The sequence below is a fragment of the Grammomys surdaster genome, unplaced genomic scaffold (genome assembly GCF_004785775.1).
Source record: "Grammomys surdaster isolate TR1022 unplaced genomic scaffold, NIH_TR_1.0 128, whole genome shotgun sequence".
Classification (NCBI taxonomy): Eukaryota; Metazoa; Chordata; class Mammalia; order Rodentia; family Muridae; genus Grammomys; species Grammomys surdaster.
The window spans coordinates 5,864,206-5,881,956 of NW_021604586.1; the positions used below are offsets into that span (position 1 = coordinate 5,864,206).

At 50.2% G+C, this 17,751-nt stretch overlaps 1 protein-coding gene across 1 annotated transcript in view; it reads right to left on the bottom strand.

Moving 5' to 3' along the window:
- Ca5a (carbonic anhydrase 5A) overlaps positions 1 to 17,751 on the bottom strand; it is a 30,210-nt gene that overhangs the window by 10,393 nt on the left and 2,066 nt on the right. The window contains exons 2-3 of the mRNA XM_028753131.1: positions 13,946 to 14,143; positions 2,978 to 3,096 (exon numbers count right to left, since the gene is read on the bottom strand). Of these exons, the coding sequence (XP_028608964.1) occupies positions 2,978 to 3,096; positions 13,946 to 14,143 (317 nt within the window). The remainder of the gene's footprint in view (positions 1 to 2,977; positions 3,097 to 13,945; positions 14,144 to 17,751) is intronic.

Sequence of the window (17,751 nt, forward strand, 5' to 3'; positions counted from 1 at the left end):
AGAGAGAGAGAGAGAGAGAGAGAGAGAGAGAGAGAGAGAGAGAGAGACTAAAGAACATTTCCATTTTGCCCTTGGTGCTTCATGCTTGTGTTTAAAACTCTTCTCAGCTTCTGTCCCTGTGGGTGTGCCTGCCCATTGCTGCTATGACAGACATATCCTTCAGAACCATTGTCCAAATAAACCCTTCCTTCTGTAAATTGTCTTGGTCATGATGGGTTTATTTTTTCTTTTGTTTTGTTTTGTTTTTGTTTCTGAGACAGCCCTAGAACTTGCTCTTTAGACCAGGCTGGTCTTGAACTCAGAGATCAGCCTGCCTGTGTCTCTGAGTGCTGTGATTGGAGGCGTGTGCCACCACTGGCCCTTGGTCATGGTGTTTTATCACAGCGACAGAAAAGTAATGAAGACAGACTTCTCTCTACACCAATGAGCATAATGCAAAATGATCCTCCCACCTGTCAGGTTAACAGTGACCAGTAGCCATCAAAAGTGTTTTGAGTTGCCAAGACAGAAGTGAGTATTTTTTTCATTTGTACCTACATGTCACTTGGAACAAGGGTCATCAGATAAGACATAGGACTGTCAGCACTGAACAGTTTCTCAGAGAGGAAAGTCCCCAGCATCACACCTGGCATCTGACCCTGAACTCTGCCCTGTCTTTATTTTGTAATCCTTCTATTTCCTGGATGTTGGGTTATAGACCTCACAAGGTGCTGTGGGAATTCAGATCGGAAGGAACGGAGCAGAGTCTTGCCCGAGGCAGCAGGGAGAGAGCTGTGCCAGTGGGATGTCGGTGTCCTGGCTGGGAATTGTAGTCTCTGAGTGTGGGGAGTCTGGGTACGTGCCCAGTTGTACTTTCCCACCCACGGATTTTGTATCTAGTAAAAATGTTACGTCAGTGTTTTTCTTGAAATGAAACAAATAGCAACAGGTATTCAGGTTAGACCCGCCTAGAGAGGAGGATGGCTAGTCTAGAAGAAGGATGCGCGTGGGTTCCTTGCAAATCTGACGGCTTTGTCAGAGGGAGATCCCGAACGAACACCCTGGATACGGGGCACATGTTTCCACTAAACACAAGAGCTGGGGTAGAGGCATTCTTAATTGTGCCTAACCATGGGTCCTCACGGACGAAGGCCAGCAAGCCCTTGGCATCGTGGGAAGCAAGCTTGTTGTCACCCATGGATCTGCTCTGGGTCCTCACTCCCAGGATGTTCCTGGCCATGGCCTCTGGGACCAGCTGGGTAGACTTATCCTATCTACATGAGACTCTCTAGAAAGCAGCTCAGGGTGTCAGGGGCAGATGCATCGGCCTCTGGACTGACAGTCTTATCTGTAGACCTTGACCTTCATATGGACCCGCCTCCCTTCCCTCTTCCCTCCTCATCTCCACACGGTCACACGGGGATATCTGGGCATGAACCAGGGAGGATGGGCAGAGCCCAAGAGCTCTCAAGTTAATTGGCTACCATAGAGGCCTTCCTAAGCAGACCCATCTGCTCACAAGAACTTTGAGTGCCACTAGATGAGGAGAGACGCTGTGCGCCCTCTAGTGGCCACACTTGCCAGTTCCGAATGAACAACAGCCACTTCTGGGCTCCGTCTGTGGCGTTGGCTGGACTCTGGTTCATGTCTCCAACCAGAAGACGATGAGAGCCAGACTGTTGAGTGTACACTCAGGTTGGGGATAGAAGACAGAGGGGTGGGAGGAGGAGGAGGCAGAGATGGGATGGGCTGGATAGAGGAGCGACCAGGTAAGGATGGCAATTTGGCAGTTCGAGAACTGAGGTAGAAACCCCAAGGCTGATCACCACACGGACTCTACGTTTTTCTTGATGTTGGAAAATGTTGGTGATATGGTGCTCAGAGGTCTCCAGGCATCGTCTGTTGCCTGTCCTAACTGTGGAACCTCAACTTGTTTGATTAATTTTTGTTGGTGACCTGTGTTAGCACTCCTTCTAGTCTCCGCCCCACAGTTACCTGGCAACAGCCAGGTAACTATAAAAGGGGCTGTTTGCCCCTCCTCTCTCTTACTCTCTTACCCGCTTAATCTCTCTTTTTAAAAAATTATTATTTTGTCTTCTTAGTCTCTTACTCTTTTATCCTCCCTGTTCTCTCCCCATTCCCCTCCCTCTTCTCTCTCTGTCTCTTTCTGTCTCACTCTGTCTGCCTTTCTCTGTCTCTACTACCCCTTAACTCCCCTCCCCTTGCCTTAAATAAACTCTGTTCCATACTATATCTGTCCTATGGCTGGTCCCTCAGGGGGGAAGGGATACCTCAGCATGGGCCCACAGAGGCACCACCTTTCCCGTCACCATACCGCGGCTCTACAAATATATCCTGGCTCTTTAAAAAAACCAAAAAAAGCCCACAACAACCTGTACTTTGGGATGTTGAGTATATGGCCTTTGAGAAGATGACCACTGGGTAGGGCAGGACTCAAGGATGGGTTTCATTCCCAGCTCCACACAGGAGGAGAAGCAGGAGAAAGAGGGATGGAAGGATACATGGAGAAGAAGAGAGGAGAGGAGGAAGAGAAGGAGGAGAAGGGAGAAGAAGGGAAGGAACAGAAGTGAGAAGAGGAGGGGGGAGAGGAGGGGGAAGTAGAAGGGGAGAAGGAGATCCTACCGCGGAGGTTTTTGTTGTAGATAAATGTAGCATCACTAGTCCTTAAATGCACTGAGCCGGCAGCTGAGTGCTGTGGCTCTGAGTCACATGACTTCTCAGAATTTCTATCTCTTCTGCCAACAAAGCACTATGGCGCCTGCTCCCCAACCCCACCCCCAGGACCAGGGAGAAATAATTAAGTGGGTCTAGCCGCTCGTATTGTTCTGATGGGCGCACGGAGAGCCCCGGGTCCCCGGAAACCCTCCAGATCTGGACACTTGGTATGTGTGTGTAGGAGGGACAGAGGAGAGTGAGGCCAGGGTAGGCCTGGGATTGAAAGCACACGATTGTGTGTTGTCTCACGGCATTTACGCACCTCAGCCGGGTATGCATGGCCGTCCACCACATGCTCAGAGCCCCGTTCATTTGTTGCTCCCCAGTGGAAATGAAACTGCTTCAGCCTGTAGTGGTTTCCCAGAGGCCCACCGCTGATCCCTGCAAACAAGAGAAGGAACACATGTACCTGGATTGTGTGGGCCCAGCATTGCCTCTGTGTATGTGGGGTGGGGTGGGGTGGGGGGCTTCTATCCCTAAGGGATTGCTGTGCTACAAAAACCAGGGAGGTCTGTGAGGTAGGCCCGGCCGGTGTTTGGTCACCTCAGTCCTAGAGTGGCACCTGCCACAGTAGGTTCATACTAAGCTCTAGGATAGATGAAGGCCAAGTCTGAGCACAGCCACTAGATGGCGGTAAGACTCTTGAGTCCCTACATGTGACTACACACAGACACAGGATGATTTCTGAGATGGGTACAAATCCTACAAGGATTTCCAAAAAGTTTCTTTTCTTCTGAGACAGGGTCTCAGGTGGTTCAAGCTGGCACTGAATTCCATTTGTAGCCGAGGATGTCCTTGAACTTCTGATCCCCTTGCCTCCGCCTCCTGAGTTCTGGGATTGCAGGTGCGTGCAGCATACCTGGTCATCTGGGCATCCTGAACAGAGACAAGCTCAACAGTCCAGAGTAGTGTTGGTAGCCCAGTTGATGGGCCCCCACGTGGCTAACCACATTTCTACCTGTAGCTGACACACTTCCATCAAAGCCTGCTGGGACACTTCAGCCTTCACAGAAACCAGCAGGACTTGCTCTCAGGATGGTCAGGTGAGCCTGAGCCTAGGGCAGAGCTGGGAAGCCCGTTTCATGGTTAGAGATATGCATATAACAGACATGCTGGGGCACTTAGCCTCCTGTAGCCAAGTGTTACAGCTTTCTTTGTGTTTCCATGATAAACACTTTGACCAAAGCAACTTAGGGAAGAAAAGGGTTTATGTGCCTTAACTTCTAGGTCACAGTCAACATCCAAGAGACAGAGCAGGGATTCAAAGAGGAACTGGAAGCAGAGACCATGGTGGAATGCTGCTCCTGGCACCTTTCTCTCAGGGTCATGCTTAGCTAGCTTAGCCCAGGGCCATCCATCTGCCTAGGGAATGGTGCCACCCACAGTGGGCTGGACCCTCCCACATCAGTTAACCATTAAAGAAAATCCCCCTCAGACAGGCCCACAGGCCAACCAAATCTGAGCAACCCTTCTATCAAGCCCTCCTTCTTAGGAGACTCTGGCCATGTCAAATTGATAGTTAAAGCTGACTGGGACACTCCACAAGGCATAAGGCTCATTTGCCACTCAGTGTCCCAGTCAGCTAGGACTACATAATGAGATCCTGTCTTGAAAATGACAAACAGTCAAGGCCTGAGCTTAACCCCAGCACCTAGGTTCAGTGGTATGCCCTTGTCACCTCAGTACTGGGGGGATGGACACAAGTGGATCTGTTGAACTCACTGTCCATCAGGCCTAGACTCATTAGTGAGGCCCAGGGCCATGACAGAACCTGTCTCAAAAAAACAAGGGAGATGGCTCCTGAGGAACGCCACCTGATTTGAAGTTGCCCTTGGGCTTCCACATGTGCACACATGTACATAACATATACACACACTCGATGCTAGACTACAGACAGGACTCCTAGCCCACATGTAGCAGTAGTTTTTGCTATACTGCTTTGGCTCTCAAAGGATCACAGGAGCTATCTTTGGATCCTCCAATGAAAGACACGCACACATTAGCTTATTTTTAAATGCCTTGACTACCTCAAAAGCTGGACACTCCTAAACCATCCCCTGCTACCCCAGACCCAATCGGGGAAGTGACCACTGGCAAGGTGAATCTGTGGTAAAGTTTGCATCCCAGTATCCTGTATGGTTCTCTTGGGCTACAAATCACAAGGGGAAGCTCCAATCATGGTCCTTTGACAAATGAAGTCTAAAGACTACCATAGTCAAACTGGGGACAGGCACTAGCTCAACACTTTCCCTGATAACATCAGGAGACCCTTTGCAGAATAGCCCCTATGAGTTGGAGTCCTTGCTTGCCTCAATGAAACATGTCAGTCCCCTCAAAGGTGGATAGCCTCATGAAGGGCAGCCCTGCACAGTGCTGGGGACCCATCTGGGACAGGAAGGGATGACTTTTCTCTCACACCAACCAGGAAGCATTGTTTATATCTGAACAAGGAGCTTACTAGTTCTATGGGAATGACTCTGTACTGGGGACCATGCAAGCTCACACAAAGACAGAAACTCCAAAGGCTTCAGTACACCTAATAGAAACAAGGGAAGGCCAGGCATGGTCACACACACATTTAATCCCAGCACTTTGGAGGCAGAGACATGGAGATCTTTATGATTTCTAAGACAGCCTAGTCTACATATGGAATTCCAGGCTAGCCAGGGCTACATAGTGAGACCCTGTCTGGAAACACACACACACACACACACACACACACACACACACACACACACACCATATGGAGGAGCTGTCCTGAGCCTTTTCAAGTTGGAACAGAACATTTTCACCGTGACAGTGTTTCCAAGATTAGCCTCAACGGCCGAGGCAGCTATGACAAAGCAGCAAGTGTGTGCTTATTTAAGGACTGGAAAGGTGTCCTTCATGGCTCCTTCTGCTGTCAGGTCTGGGCTTGCTGGCTCAGGGGTAGATCTGCAGGCATCGGGGTAGAGATGCAGACATGGGGGTGTATCTGCAGACATGGGGGTGAATCTGCAGACATGGGGGTGTAGCTGCAGGTGCAGGAGTGGATCTGCAGGCTTGGAGGTAGACCTGCAGGCACACCAGAACCCTTCTACAGGCACGGATCCTGACCTAGCACTTCCTTTCTTCCAGCGCTGGTTTCCTTATTCAAGAGAGTCTCAGTAAGGATTGTGTCCCATGGGAGCTATACCATCCAACGTGTAGGAAGCCTTCCAGGAAACAGAACAAGAGCTGTTCGAATGTGTGTGGAGGTAAGACAGCAGAGAGCAAGTGTCACAGGCCAGGTCTCCAAGTCCCCACGTTTTGTTGTCTGGTTTCCAGCTCATGGAGCTGGCAGCATGAGGTGTAGACTCAGTGTCACACCATGGGGTGACTGGCCAACAAGCTATGTGCCGGACTCTGCGTAGGGAACTGGGTGTTCCCCAAGGAATGACCGTACAGAACAGGTGCTAGAAGCCCAGCTCTGAGAGGAGGACACAGAGTGTCTTACTTAGGGTCTCTGTTGCTGTGGTGAACACCATGATCATAAACAACCTGGGGAGGAAAGGGCTCATTTCATTTCCACATCCTAGTGGACTGAGGGAAGTCAGGGCAGGAACTGGGAGGCAGGAGCTGGTGTAGAGGCCATGGAGGGGTGCTGCTTACTGGTTTGTTCCACATGGCTTGCTCAGCTTTCTTTCTCATAATACCAGGACCACCGGTCCAGGGTTTGACCACACCCACAATGGGCGTGGCCTCCCACATCATTTGTCGAGACCAATCTGATCCCAGACCAATATGGTGAAGGCATTTTCTTTTTTTTTTTTTTTAAATATTTATTTATTTATTTATTTATTATAAATACACGGTAGCTAGGTGTTTTCAGACACACCAGAAGAGGGCATCAGATTCCATGACAGATGGTTGTGAGCCACCATGTGGTTGCTGGGAATTGAACTCAGAACCTCTGGAAGAGCAGTCAGTGCTCTTAACCACTGAGCCATCTCTCCAGCCCGGTGAAGGCATTTTCTCAACTGAGATCTTCTCTTCTAAAAGGACTCTGGACTGTGTCAAGTTGACATAAAACTCACCAGTGCACAGGAAGTGAGGAATTAAAGTACCTGTCCCAGGTGACCTGTTGACCCCAGCGCCTGTTGAACACATAAGCCATTGATTTTGGTCCCAGAGTTCAAAGCTACACCCTGTTACTTTCCTTGGAGGTAAGGGACTTGAGATAAAGTCTACAGAATCAGATAAAGTAATAGATAACTGACTTTTTGTAATGCTGATATAATCACTAATTTTAAAGGGCAGCAGGCTAAGTCTTGGGAAAGAGAGTCTTTTGCTTGCCAGCCCCGCCTCTGCCAGATTTCCTATAGTCAGGTTTATCCACTGAGGCCCGGCCATCCACCACTCTGCGTTCTCTGAGGGTAGGTACATTTGAGATAATGGAGATAAAATAGGGCGCTAACATCAGCCAGAGTCAGAATCTCTAAGTAAAATAACTATTAACATTCAAGGCCAAGAGCTCACTGAGATGACTGGTCTCCCCTGTTACAGCAGTCCCTTTGAATAGCCACCTATTTGTAATTCTGGGCTTTCCCCAGGACAGAGCAGGCCTTTGGCAGGAACAGCAGCTGCTTTAGGGCTTAAAATTAGCACAAGAGAAGCTTGGGAAGCCCTTGTTTGTTGGAACCACAAATACCAGGATCTTGCAGAGACTTGCACGATCAGGTGTCATCCTAGAATTTAACCAGTTGCCAACCCGTGAAGTTCAAGGCCAAAGGGCTTCCGCGGTCCTCTCTAGGTGAAGACAAGTCACATCTGGCCAACAGCTTTTGGCAGTGCTCAAAGGACACCACAAGCCCCACAGAAGGTAGACTTGAACACCAGGCCATGCTGAGATCAGCCCTGGCCTCCGCAGAATGTGGCTTTACACTTTTCTCTGCATCTCATAGATGACATTTGTAGAAGGAAAATGATGTCTGTTTCACAGGAACAAAGAGCAAACGTGAGATTCTTGGTGCCTCAAAGGTCTCAGCAAACCACAGCCACTTTCTGTACCGATAGTCACTGTCACTGGGGCTCCTGAGGATGTTAGGGTCAAAGTGACAGCTGAAGAACCAGCCTGTCTCCATTTTCGGTTTCAAAACCATTTTATGGTAAAGAGAAACTAGGTTCATGGCTGTTTATTACTAAAGCTCTGTTTTTCAAGGATTGGGCTGTGCCCCTCCTGTATCCTGAACTACAAACGGTCCTGGGATACCCAGTCCAGGAATGGCAATCACGTCTTTCTTTTTAAAAGTTATTTATAGCCATCTTGCACCCCCACCTTTCAAAAGGCTACATGGCCCCTAAGATTACATTGTTATGACTACCTGATGTGATGGTACCATTTTTTATATTCTTCTTCTGCAACCCTGTAGCCCCTACCCCCGAGCTATACAAGCCTTGTCTTCCTCTCATCCAATGCTGACCTCTCAAACTCTGCTTTTAGGGGGAGGCAGCCTGTGTGCCGGGAAAAAAAAAAACTTGCTTTAATTAATAGCATGCGTTAGTTAATTTGGCCATGATGCTTTGGGTCTGTGGTCTTTCCCCTCCATCTTTGGGACCAACACAGCACCTGAAACAGACATTGCTTTCTTCCAGGGTAGGACCTTTCGGTAAAGACATTGGCAGACAGGTCTTCAGAAAAACATGCATCAGAGGCCAGGCCTGGTGGCACACAACTTCAGTCTCTGGAGACTGAGGCAGAGGACATTTTGAGTTTGGATTCTCATAGTGAGTCCCAGTCAAAAGACCAAGAAAGGAGACAGAGAAAAGGAAGGAAGGAAGAAAGGAGCCAGCATCTGCTAGAAGGATCCTTCTGGGCACTTCTCTCTCTCCTTGGCTTTATGAAGCATCTTGAACTCACAAATCTATACCTTCCTGATCAGGCTCAGGGACCCCTTGAGCCTTCTCTCTAATGGAGATGTCCTGGCAGGCATCCTACCTAGCTAGGACGGTGGAGGGCTATCTTGGACCTTAGGTCTGTTGAGAGACATTGTGGAGACCAGAGGAACAAGGGAGGAGGCCTTGCTGCTGTTCTTCCTGCTCCATCTCCAGGTCACCTGTCCAGGTAGGAGCCTCGATTCGTCTGGGTGCTTCCTCTTCTTCTGTCAGGCAGGGCCTTTCTCTGTCCTGAAACCAGTGACCCCTGGTGGACAGAAGTAAAATCTAAACTCACAACCCGGCTCTGGGAGCCAGGCCTGTGGTGGCCAACAGCAGCAGTTTTGGATTTGGACTCTCAAGAAGAAAGCTGCTCTGGGATCTCTTGGCTTTGGTGACAGTTGTCACCTAGAGGATTAGAGGCCATGGTGGACTGTGGAAATGTTACTGGAAGTTTTACAGGCATAATCTGGGTGCTCTGGCAGCCCCAGCAAGCTAGGCTCAGCCTCTCCTCCCTAATATTCCACTTAAAGATATTTTCACAGATAATACAGAGAGAAGAAATATTTTCAGTGTTGCCAACAACTACCCTTAAGTCCATCTCTGTGTCCTGACAGGAGGTTTGGGTTTAAATACAGGGCAAAGAGTCTAACTACGCAGACCTAGTCGGTGTGTGGACTTACCCAGCAGTGACCTTCTACTGTCTCAGCTCATCTCGTTACAAGGTGCTAGGGTAAGGGGACAAGGTCCTTTGGGGAAGGATGGGGGCGGGGTGATTATCCCCTGGCTGACACCCGGATTCAGCCTTTTCCTTCCTGTGTGGAATTCCTGGGGAAAATGTAATTCTTTGTTGTCCGTTGTTTCCATAGTCTGATGGCTGAAGCATCCCCTTTAGATTTTCTTCTTCCGGGACTGTTACAGAGTAACTTCAGCATCAGCGCTCTGCGGGCATCACTGTTACATAGTTGCTTGTACTGACTGAATAGGTCTTAGTGACCACATCCTTTACGGTCAGAGAAAGCCCATCCTGAGCTCCAGGCTTCCCGCTTCTTGGCTTTGTTCCCTCTCGTGGATGGCATCCCGAAGGGCATGCAGCCTGCACTTGGCTGCGACCGAAGCAGAGGTCCTATGCTGAATGCTTAATCCTTCGGCAGGGTTCCAGGTACCCTCATTTTCAATGCCTCCTTTCAGTTCCGCGGAGCCAGTGTGCAGCTTCAGTAACAAAGGAGACTGACAGTCAGGGCTGGCTGATCTCACGCTGCCCACCAACGAGTAGAGCAACAGGATACACACCCTCTCTGCTGCCCAAGGCCCATGCTCCCCCGACCCCCACCCCCACCCCCATATCATCCCTATCTCCAGGAAGGAGGATCAGCCACCTGTAAGTGTGAAGCTTACTCCGTGAGCTGCCTCACGTGGGGCTCAGCGGTGTTGAGCCTCAGAGCCTGGCTGCTATGTTCCTTGTAGCTTCCCTTCTTTGCCCCTCTGCCCTCTGTCTCCATCTTTTTCTCTCCACCCCTCTCTGCTGCCCCCCATTCCCTTCCCTTCTCCCCCCAAGGTCTTTTGATCCGTGGTCTTCAGCCATTTGAATGCAGTGTCTACCTCTGCAGTACATTCCCCTGACAATCTACAAGAGACTGCATCCCTTACCTCCGGGAAGAGTTCCTCTGCCTTCTCTGACTTCCCGGGCAACTGTCTGATGCCTCCTGCTGGTATGTGACTACAGTTGCTGGCACTCACTTGGTAAAAGGGAGACCCCAATAATCACACTTTTCCATAAAATTGCCTCCACAGCCCCTGCCTCCCGCTCACTTAAGTACCTCAGGAGACACCTCTGTTCTTTTTTTCTCATCCAGTTTTTTCTTTTCTTTATTTGTTTTAAATGGAAGATTCATTTCCTCATTCTGACTGGAAACTTTTCTGTGCTCTCTTGCCCTCCACCCCCCCCCCCCCGTGTTTTCCACCCTGATTTCCGATGGAGGTGAATGGAGGGGACAGAAAAAAATGTGGAAAGTGAGCCAGGCGAGGAGGAAAGAAGCTGCAGGATGGATGCAGTAAAAGTGGATTGGCCTGGGCCGATGTGAGTGACCCAAGGATACACTGTTCGTTTATGTGATGGAGGACACCCAGATGATTCTTTCCGTCTGCACGGGGTGGGGAGCATCCTTTTGATCCAGATGGGGAAAGTGGCGACGCCAGGGGTGGGGTCAGGCTGAGGTCAAACTGGAAAGCTGCTGCCTGCCCACCCTGCAAGGCCACGGGCCTTGAAGCGATCAGGTTATGGATGAGCCAAGGTCAGCAGGGTTAAGAGAGTGAGGAACCCTCATGGCTGGCTTTCTAGTCCCAGTCATACTTCTGGGAGCCATGCCCTGAGGTCCTGTGAGAGGATACTTTTCCCCTCTCTTGCTGTGAGAGGATACTTTTCCCCTCTCTAGTGCACATTTTGCTCCGAGTCAGGGTCACCCTTAGGTTGGCTACCCACTGGTGGGAACCACTGTGCTTGGCTCACGCCTGCTTGGCCACCAGCAGTGGGGATACGGAGCAGTCGCCAAGACTCTTGACAGGACTTTCTTCTCTCTGTTCTTTTGGGAGATGGAGCCAAATTGAGGCCACTCATTCTGTTATCTCTAGGAAATCAACCCAGGGAGTCATTTGTCACCCTGGACCCCGCTGTGGCGGGGATTTTTCTAGATTGCCACTAATGAAGTTCCCTCTTCTTTGCTTAAGATGGCTGTGCACAACCAAAAGAAGTCTGAACTGACAGGGCAAACAGCTCCACGGGGAAAGAGCCTAAGATTAAAGGCCTAGAATGTTCTGTGACTTTAGCTCTGGGGAGGTGAAGGCAGGAGGGTCAAGAGGTCAAGGTCAAGAGGCTAGCCTTGGCCACTGCAGACCTTTGTGTCTCAGGGGTGGGAGTGGGTGAGAGTGGGGGTGTGCAGCGGTGGGGGTGAGTTAGGGGGATGGGGGAAGGAGCGGGGGAGGGGAGAGTGAAATCAGACATGTGAGACAGAGAGAGAGGGGAGCAGTAGAGGGCGGTAGGTGCAACCAGCCAGTCTTGGCCCCCCAGAGTAGCTGAGAATTATCTCCCCACTGCACCACCAGAGACTCCGCCCAGGAACTTGAAGACACAGCTTATAACGACCACACCAAGGAGAGCAGTAAGCCTGCAGGATGTAACTCTTATGCCCCTGCCCAGCCCCAGAAACCCCCTGGCAACCGTCACCTGCCTTCGCTGGTCTGTTTTTTCCTCAGCCCTGGGATGGGAAAGGCCCCACTCTTCCTGATTTCATCTTCAAGACTCAGGTGACTGCTGGTCTCACACTTTCTCTCCCTCTAGTGAGCACCACCACCTCCCTGGTCAGGGTCCCCTTTCTTTGTCGAGTCTGTGATGTCACGAGAGAGAAGAACGGCAGCTATAGTAGTTGCTTGTAGATTCCTGAGATCTAGTACCTCACAGAGGCACTTAAGATTTTCCCTGGGTTTACTTTGGCTGGCAGTTTTCAGTGCATGGTGTTGGGGAAGGATGGCGGAGCAGCTCCGAGATGGCAGAGGAGCTCAAGATGGCAGAGCAGTTCTGAGCTGACAGGAGCACAGAGGAGAAAGGAGTCAGGGCTGAGGAGATGGCTTAGCCCCACAAGCCCAAGGACTTAATCCCTAGGATTCACATAAAAAGCAAGGTAAGATGTTGGTGCATGCAGTTCCAGTGCTAGAGAGGAGGAGGAAGGCTGAACCTGGGACTTGCTGGACTGCCAGCCTAGCCTACTGGGTGAGTCTCAAGCCAATGAGAGATCCTGTGTCTCAAAAGTCAAGGTGGAATGAATGGAAACGTTTGGTTTCTTTGGAAAGTCGGCTATGTCAAATGAGGTTTTGCTGGGGCACACAGGTGAAAGAATGTTTTGCTACAGTAGACACGTGAAAGGACACATGATGTTTAGAAGGAATATAACTATGACCCCACAGTGGATGCCGCTGGATGGTATTGGTTTGTCTTACTGCCCTTTACTGGTCATCATCTGTTGTAACTTCATGGAGAGCACCAAAAATCTTCTGATGGTGTTCTGGCGGCTTCTTGCCCTTCTGTGGATTGGGCCAGTTGGCAGAGTGAAGTGGAAGTTTCTGGATATGTCAGCTGACACAGACTCATGTGGAGCTCTGGTAAGGCAGACTCACATGCCTTTGGGAGGACACATGATGTTTGGAGGGAGTCTAGACAGGACACAATGGACAGTGACAGTGGTGCTTTGCCATGCTTCGTTGGTCTTGTGTCTTCATCTTCACTGACATTCATTTGGTTGAGAGAGGCACGACACAGAATGTCTCCTGGCATCCCTGTTGGTCCTGGTTGCTTCTGATGACTCCTGGTGATTCAGCAGAGGCCTGGCTGTTTCTGCTGAATCTTGTCACCACTGCTGATTTATGTTTGCTATTCTGACACTACTAAGCTGGACTGCTGGTATCCTGACAGATGGAGATTGGAACTACCTGAAGGAACCACTTCTAAACAGCCTACAGGAGAGCCTCTCGGTTTCTCCCTGATCGACCTGCTGTTGCCGATTCGTGAATGGTGTTTGCCAGTGGATTGAGCTGCTGCTGCTGACTTGTGTGAACTGCACGGCTGATATCCTGACAACGCAGATTAGACTTGCTCCAAAGAACTATTTCTAGACAGATCCACATCCTCCTTTGCTTTATTAAACTTTCCTTTCTACTACCTCTGGTGGGTGGCGGGCTAGATGGGAGGGTACAACATTTAAGAACCCTTCTTCTTCTTTTTTTTTTTTTTTGTGGTTTTTCGAGACAGGGTTTCTCTGTGTAGCCCTGGCTGTCCTGGAACTCACTCGGTAGACCAGGCTGGCCTCGAACTCAGAAATCCGCCTGCCTCTGCCTCCCAAGTGCTGGGATTAAAGGCGTGCGCCACCACCACCTGGCAAGAACCTTTCTTAAAAGAAGGTTTTGAAAACTCTAAGCCAACAGTGGAAGGCTCCTGAGGATGACACATGAAGTTGGCCTCTGGCCTTCTATATGCACATGCACACCTGTACACACATGCTCACACACACTCACACACACACACATACACACACATACACACACACTCACACACATGGGGGGTGTGTGTGTAGGAGGGAGTAGAAGGATTTGGGGATAAAATACAGCCCAAGACTTGCCCAGGACACCCACTTCCTCCAGAAAGGTCCTATCTCCTTACAGTTCTATACCTCAATAAACAGAACCATCCGTGGGGACTAGGTATTCAAGTGCTCTAGCCTACGGGAACATTTCAGATTCAGAGGTTGATCACCTTGATCCTATCCCCTAAACCCCAGCCCAGGCTCACCTGACTCCTCACAGGAATCGTCAAACTCCACCTGGAAGAAGTAACCAGTGTTCCAGAGGTATCTGCAGGATGTAGCATCATAGGAGACCCTGAGCGGTGCCAGCTGCGGGTCATAGACACTGTCCTTCCACTGGATGTTAATGGGAGACTGCCGGGTGCCTCCCAGTGAGGACACTGGGCCAGTCCAGAGGGGGTGCCCTGGAGACAGAGAGCAGTCAAGATTGAAGGGTCAGTACGGCAGTCAAAAGGGACCCTGAGGACCCAGCTCTGAAAACCCTGGAACCTTCTGTCACTCAGCTATGAACTGTGTGCAGGCTCTTGGCTCAGTCCCCTAGTCTGTGCCCATGTGATCTTGACTTCTGTGTGGTCACTGTTTAGCACAGTGGTTCTCAGCCTCCCTAATGCTGTGACCCTTTAATACAGTCCCTCATGCTGTGGTGACCCCAGCCATAAAATTAGTTCCATTGCTACATCATAACTGTGATTTTGCTACTATTGTGAATATATCTGATATATGACCTGTATCAAAGGGTTGTTTGACCTCCCCAAAGCGGGCGTGACCATAGGTTGAGAACCACTGGTCTACAGTGTGGCTGGTAAAGAGAAGGAAAGAGATCTCTCACTCAATTCAGTGATAGGAATACTGTCCCAACAGCTGCTGTTGGGACAAGCAGGGACCTAAAAAGTTCCAGAGAGCAGCTAGAGGCAGAAGCAGTGGGGAGCTGGGTTGGTGGAGCAGAGCTGAGAGACTGTAAACCCCAGTTGCTCAAAGAATTCCAGGAAGGTGCCATGCCTCAGGCATCAATAGTTCCGACCCCTGAGCCCCCGGAACTGAAATGCTGGTAGCTATAAGAAACAAAGTTCCCCTAGCCGGGCAGTGGTGGCACACGCCTTTAATCCCAGCCCTTGGGAGGCAGAGGCAGGCGGATTTCTGAGTTCGAGGCCAGCCTGGTCTACAGAGTGAGTTCCAGGACAGCCAGGGATACACAGAGAAACCCTGTCTCAAAAAAACAAAAAACAAAAAACAAAACAAAAAAAGAAAGAAAGAAAGAAAGAAAGAAAGAAAGAAAGAAGGAAAGAAGGAAAGAAAGAAAGAAAGAAAGGTAGGTCCGAGGTCAAGAGCCACCCAGAAGTTGTAGCGTGCTCAGGTGCTGTCTGCTGCTGCTCTCTGCCGTAGGATTAGATCCTGGGATGCTGGCAGTGAAGCCCCAGAGCAGTAAGCCCCCACCTTGAGTACCCACAGCCATCATCTCTTGGCTGTCATGGCTTGGAGCTGTAAGCTTCTGGGGCCAGCAGCTTAGTGTCTTAGTCCTTGGCACTCAAGGGCCTGGGGCTGCCAGCCTCCTCCCTCCCGCCCACTCAAAATATCTATTTGAGTGGAGTGGAGGTATCCCGACAAGCTGATAGGTGACAGCCCCACGGGTTACAGACATGGAATATACTCTGGCTCTTGTCCTCGTCTCACAGCCCAGCAAAGATGTGACCCCCACCATGAGGTGATGCTTAAATCTGTCTCCCAAGCTGGTCCCAAAGAGCTCTTCAGACCGCTCCTGCTCCTGCCCATGTGTACCTCTTCTTGTGATAACAAGACTCAAGAGCCACCACAAGCAGCCTGGAATGTCACAGCCACCAGGGCCTTGTCCGTGTGTCCCTTTCCTGGTTGCCACTCTAATGCGAAGTGACACCTTTGGTCTGTGTTCTATTGATTTGATTTGATTTTCTGACACAAGATCTCTCTGTGTAGCTCTGGCTGTCCTGAAGCTTCCTATGTAGACCAGGCTGGCCTTGAGCTCACAGACATCCCCTTGCTTCTGCCTCCTGAGTGCTGGGATAAAAACTGTGAGCCACTAAGTCTGGATTATCTGTGTTCCATTAAGAGGGTCTGGGAGCCAGCACAGACCTTGACTACATCTGGGGTAAGAGAGACTCCTCAAGAGTTTCACGTGCTACAAACCGTGCATTTGATCTTCCCACTGGGCGGTGGGTGTTTAACACAACTGCGGAAGGCTGCATTTAAACCAGATGCAGGAGCGTCAGAAGGCCCTACCACAGGCTGTCCTCCAGCCTGGCAGCTCTGGCTTCCCTGACTCAGAAACCCAAGGTGTGAACAGAGCAGATATTTTAGGACCCGTTTGGTGAGCTGTGTGAATGAGACCACCAAGCGGGAAACATCTATACCGAGCACAACATCTGCCACCCAGTGTGGGAGGGGGGAGGGGCTGCTTACTGTGTATGCAAAGTGAATCCGTAATGAGTCTCAAATGATGGCTCACCCTGGCCTCCTGTGACCACCTTACATAGCGAGGCAAGGCTCGAGCTAGGTAAGGTTGGCCTTGTGGCCCTGCGTGCCGGAGCTTGCTCTTAATTCCAACACTGGGAGGCAGAGGCAGGTGGATCTCTGCGAGTTTGAGGACAGCCTGCTCAGCAGAGTGAGACTCTGTCTCAAAAACCATGCATCATCATCATCATCATCACCATCATCACCATCATCACCATCCTCCTCCTCATGGCTATCATAGTAGGTTGGTTTAGTTTCAGGTGGAGAATAATACCAACGAGACAGACTTTCTCTCTTTAATCATTTAACAAAGCTGTGCGGCGCTCCAGCGGACCAACTGTGGCCTGGGCACAGATGGTGTGAACTGACAGTAGAATCAAAACCCCGGCTCCAGAGCTAACATGGCGATGAGAGTAAAGACCTAAAAGGACCTCTTGTTTCATGAGCTTCCATTCTCTGGGTCTGGTGACCAATCAGCAGACACCTTCCCCTCGACCCTCTTAGGAATGGTAGTCCCCAACCCCTCTGTCATGGGGTGTGGCCCCTGGCAACTTGCTTCCATTTGGGATATCAGTAAATATCAGTTTATATAGGATATAAACAGGAGCTTTATTTTAAGATTTTATTTATTTATATTTTGTTTTGTTTTGAGTCAGATCTTTCTACATAGTCTGGGCTGTCCTAGAACTCGCTATGTAGACCAGGCTGGCCTCGAACTCACAGAGACCCACCTGCCTCTGCCTCTTCTGGCTGAGGAGGGGTTTCAAATGTTTCCATGGCTTTCCATGAGGAAACTACACCCCAGTGGGGATGGGAGTGGGGTGGGATGAGGGCATTGGGGTGCAGGAGAAATGCACTGTACAGATGTGGACCACGCACCCCCCCCCAGCTGGGATTTGGCCCCACCTGAATGAGCCAAACCCAGAAAGACCCACCGACTTGTGAGCCTGAAAAAACCTATTAAAAGGTTCGTGCTCAGCCAGGCGGTGGTGGCGCACGCCTTTAATCCCAGCACTTGGGAGGCAGAGGCAGGAGGATTTCTTAGTTTGAGGCCAGCCTGGTCTACAGAGTGAGTTCCAGGACAGCCAGGGCTACACAGAGAAACCCTGTCTCGAAAAACAAAACAAAACAAAAAACCAAAAAGGTTCGTGCTCAAGTATCTTTACCCCAGCACGCTGGAGGCAGACAGGTGCATCTTGGGATTTAAGGCCAGTGGGGTCTACACAGAGAGTCTCAGGCTAACTTGAGAGTTCTGTGATACATAGTGAGACCGTGTCTCAACCAAACTGACCCAAGACTTCCAGGGACACTCAGCCAGGGGCTGACAACAGTTGGCACTTGGTTCTCCTGGACAGTTAAACCTTTGTGTAGAGGGGTCCACCTGCCTGGATGTTTGCAGAGGGAGGAGGACAATCTTGTGTGTCATTTCTCAGGTGGCGGTCATCTTTTCTTTGCCCGCCCTTCCTTTCTTCCTTTCTTCCTTCCTTCCTTCCTTCCTTCCTTCCTTCCTTCCTTCCTTCCTTCCTTC